At 43.9% G+C, this 4,049-nt stretch overlaps 1 protein-coding gene across 1 annotated transcript in view; it reads left to right on the top strand.

Annotated features, from left to right (window-relative positions):
* The window catches only part of LOC111648101 (nuclear receptor subfamily 5 group A member 2-like), an 8,710-nt gene extending 5,069 nt beyond the window's left edge, over nucleotides 1-3,641 (top strand). Inside the window, exons 3-6 of the mRNA XM_023397863.1 lie at nucleotides 1,510-2,135; nucleotides 2,246-2,365; nucleotides 3,122-3,269; nucleotides 3,388-3,641. Coding sequence (XP_023253631.1) covers nucleotides 1,510-2,135; nucleotides 2,246-2,365; nucleotides 3,122-3,269; nucleotides 3,388-3,641 — 1,148 coding nt within the window. The remainder of the gene's footprint in view (nucleotides 1-1,509; nucleotides 2,136-2,245; nucleotides 2,366-3,121; nucleotides 3,270-3,387) is intronic.
* Nucleotides 3,642-4,049: the final 408 nt, after the last annotated feature.

Below are 4,049 nucleotides of genomic sequence, written 5' to 3' on the forward strand. Positions count from 1 at the left end.
TCTATAGTCTTCTTGCTGGAGTGTTAGTCCTTCAGATTGTAAACATGGCTAAAATTCAGGTTTCCAAGACTAGGAGTGAAAATCCAGGAGATCAGCAGTTTGACAAAAACTCAAACCAGCGACAATCATGTCACAGTCAAAGTCACTGAGATTCTGATGTTTGATGTGAACATTAACTGAAGCTCCTCACCTGGATCTGCAGGAGTTCATACACTGCTCTGCTGCTACATGATTGGCTGGGTAATTGCATGAATAAGCAGGTGCACAGCTGTTCCTGTATATCCATAGAGGTACAGCGTTTGGCCGAATGTCTTGCTCCCAAGCAGCCAAAATAATTTTAATAGTAATATTCACTCATATTGAAAACAATCTTACAATTACAGTGTAACACTTAAACGCACCGTCTGTAACTTCTGCCTCTAGGGCAATCAAAACAATATCAAAAGACAGCATTGGATGATGTCATGAAATAGTGTGGGATCATGGGATTTTTCACCACCATCATCGTAAGCTCCTCCCGGTTTGGATTCCTTCAGTGTCAGTGGTTCAGGAAATCAAACAGACCTGGTGATTCTAATGTTAAAAACACTGAATGAAGCAGTTTGACATTTAAAGTCAGAGTTTGAGCGACGCTGTACGGAGGACAGAGACTCAGGGAAGAGCTGGAGCTGAGATTGATGCTAACCTTTGTTCTGATTGTTTCTCTGAAAACTTATGAAGCAGACGTTCAGCAGGTTTTTACCGGCAGCTGAATGATCCACAGAGGTGTCCTCCTCTCCACAACTAACATTTCCTCAGCTTGTTTCTCTGATAACTTCAGATCCAGACGTCCGACGACTAAAATCCTTCATCTGGTTCAAATATAGAGCTGAAAACCACCAAGGTGTAAAAAGTGTATGTGGCTTAAAACTAGATAAAAGTCATTGTTAAGCTTTTGTCAGACAAACACACTGACACATGATCATAGAGGAGCACATACATCAGGATATGATGAAAAGAAAAAGTCATAAACTTATTTGCACCAGATCATTACATTTTAGTGCAGATCTGGTTAAAGGAGTGGGTCCAGGAATGTTTTATCACTCTTTAATGTGTAGGATCGTTTGGCGTGTGAGTCATTCTAGTTATTACTATTACTATAGGCTACATCTCTATGTGGAACCTGCTCTGTGCTCTGTTCTCTTTTTTAGTATTTTTGGACTTAGCTGCTCCCCATGAGAGCTGGTTTGCAGCCATCACACCAGAAATCATTATCATCATTTCAAAATCAAAACATAACTTATGTAAAAGTCAAGTCCAGTCTTTTATCAGTGTTGGTCAAGTCTCAAATCCTTAATTTTGTGATTTAAGTCTGATTTGAGTCAAGTCATGTGACTCAAGTCTTCCACCTTTGCCCAGGGCTTACTAGAGTCATAATGATGTCTAGGTGATCTGCTCAGCAGGACAGTGTGTGCACACTCTACATCAGTGAAAATCTGATGCTCTAAACAAATCGGCCATTGTCCTCAGCTGTTCGAGCAGATCGGATGCGAGGTGGCAGAAACACGTTTGGTCCCATGTACAAGCGAGACCGTGCCCTGAAGCAGCAGAGAAAGGCTCTGATACAAGCTGGTGGATTCAGACTGGAGAGCAGCCCCCCTGTGGTCTACTCAGCCCACCCGAGAGACTTCACCTTCGCTGGTGGCCTCCAACCGGACTGCATCCTGCCCACAGAGCAGAACGACTGCATCAGCTACCAGCCTCCATCACTGTGTTCACTTCTGCCCTCCAGCTCCCCTGTTGGCCCCCAGTACCAGAGCGTCCCCTTCTCAAACTGGACTATCAAGTCCAAGCACACCAACAACTGTGACAGTCCACCAGGCTCTGCTGCAGCAACCTACACCGACTCAGACGAGCTACACTCAAGCTCTCCACAAGGTCCCGGGATGCCTCGGCTGGTGACGGAGTTCCTGCTCTGTGATCCAGATGAGCTGCAACTGCAGAATAAGATCAGCGCTCGTATCCAGCAGGAGCAGACCGGCTGGAGGAGACTCGGGAACCCCGGCACCTTCAGCCTCATGTGCGTCATGGCTGACCAGACGCTGCTGTCCATCGTGGAGTGGGCTCGCACCTCCATCTTCTTCAAACAACTTAAGGTAACATCCGACCTGCTGGTCTCACTTTTATATACATTATTAAAAGAAACATAAAGAGCCTGATAAAACCCGTATTTAAACTGTATTAGCTCTTTGTTTTTTGCACCAAGGTCAGTGATCAGATGAAGTTACTGCACAGCTGCTGGAGTGAACTGTTGATCCTGGACATCATATCCAGACAGGTCCTGTACGGCAGAGTGGGCAGTCTGCTCCTGGTCACTGGGCAGGAGGTGAGATAGTTTACTGTCTTTAAAGGTGTAATGTGTAAGATTGTGCTACTTGCTCCACATCCATAGGGGGGCAGCATTTCACCTCTTCGTTCCTGTCCAGTTAATCATGTTGTTGTTTTCCCCATGTTGCTTATAATTTATTATTTATATGTGCATTTATTGTTGATAGTTAAAATTGTTGATAGCACTGAAACACATAATGAGTACTTGTAATACAAACAGATTGCATGACACATGGGTGTCAGTCTACAACAGCATGGAAAAGGGATGATGACATCATCACAAGGGCAGAATCATAAATTAAGGTTTATTGCAAGATACTTTACTTACAAGGTATTTGGCTTGGTGTTTGGTGCAGTATACAATAAACATATTAACAGGAAATAATAAAAAGGTAAAATACTTCAACAGTCAAAAAGATAGATATACATAGATACACATATAAAAAAATTAATCTATGAAAAAAACTATGTACAAAAGTGCTGACAAAACTCTAAGCAGGATGTGAAAAAGAGCACAGTATTGACAGTATCTGTTCTGTGCAGGGATAATACTCCAAGGTGTTACTGTAATGTGGTTGTTGATGGTTGATGAGGCCAGATGCAAAAGAAAAGGCAGGTGCTGGTCCATCACTGGGGAGGACTGGACATTTTTTAATTTTATGCAGAATGTATTACACATGAATATAAAAGCTGTGCAGTACAGAGGAACATTCATGACTGTTCATGATGTCTGTACATGTATTCTGTGGTTCAGGTGCAGCTGTCAGACATTGCCTCTCAAGCTGGTCCTACCTTGGCCGGCCTGGTCCAGAGAGGACAGGAGCTGGTTGAGAGGCTCCATATCCTAAAGCTGGACCGTCAAGAGTTTGCCTGTATCAAGTTCCTCATCCTCTTTAACCCAGGTCAGTGACAGCTTATGCTTTTTATCAGAGAAAGGTTCATATATGCAAAAAAGGTCTTCCATCCACACAGACTTCGACGGTAAATTGTGGTTGTTTTCCCTTCCCCCGCACTGACCAGATGTGAAAGACCTTGAGGAGCATCAGCTGGTGGAGAGTGTGCAGGAGCAGGCTGAGGGAGCCCTGCTGGAGTACACATCGCGCACCTCCTCTCAGCACCTCGGACGCTTTACTCATCTGCTGCTGTGTCTGTCCGAGCTGCGCTCTCTCAGCACCCTCGCTGAAGACTACCTGTACTGTCGACACCTCAGCGGCGAGGTGCCCTGCAACAACCTGCTCATTGAGATGCTCCACGCCAAGCACAGCTGGCCATGAACATTCAAGAGACTCTGTGATTGGCTGCTCTTGTTATTAAGCTGTAATAATGTCTAACACAATGAATTTATCCCTGATATTTTTCTGTGCTTGAAGAATTAAGTTTAGCATTAATAAATATAGTACAATAATTAATATTATAAATGGGTACTTGTGTCCACTTAAACTAGTTGCATCTGAAGTTTTGGCAAATATGTTTGTTTGCCGTCAAACATCCCACCGCAACATCCCGCCCAACATCTGAGTTCAGTTCTATCTCTACGCATCTTGTACAGCGATAGACACAGTAATTGCTGGTGTGTAAGTATAAAAAGGCTCCAAAAACAGAATACGTCTGTATTTCTCAGTGAAAGGAATGCAGTGTGTGTGTGTTGCTTTCAGCCTAAACCTCAGTGTCCCGTGCACAGT

This window comes from Seriola lalandi, unplaced genomic scaffold, assembly GCF_002814215.2.
Source record: "Seriola lalandi dorsalis isolate HSWRI2012SDOR001 ecotype SW California unplaced genomic scaffold, Sedor1 jcf7180002054939, whole genome shotgun sequence".
NCBI lineage: Eukaryota > Metazoa > Chordata > Actinopteri > Carangiformes > Carangidae > Seriola > Seriola lalandi.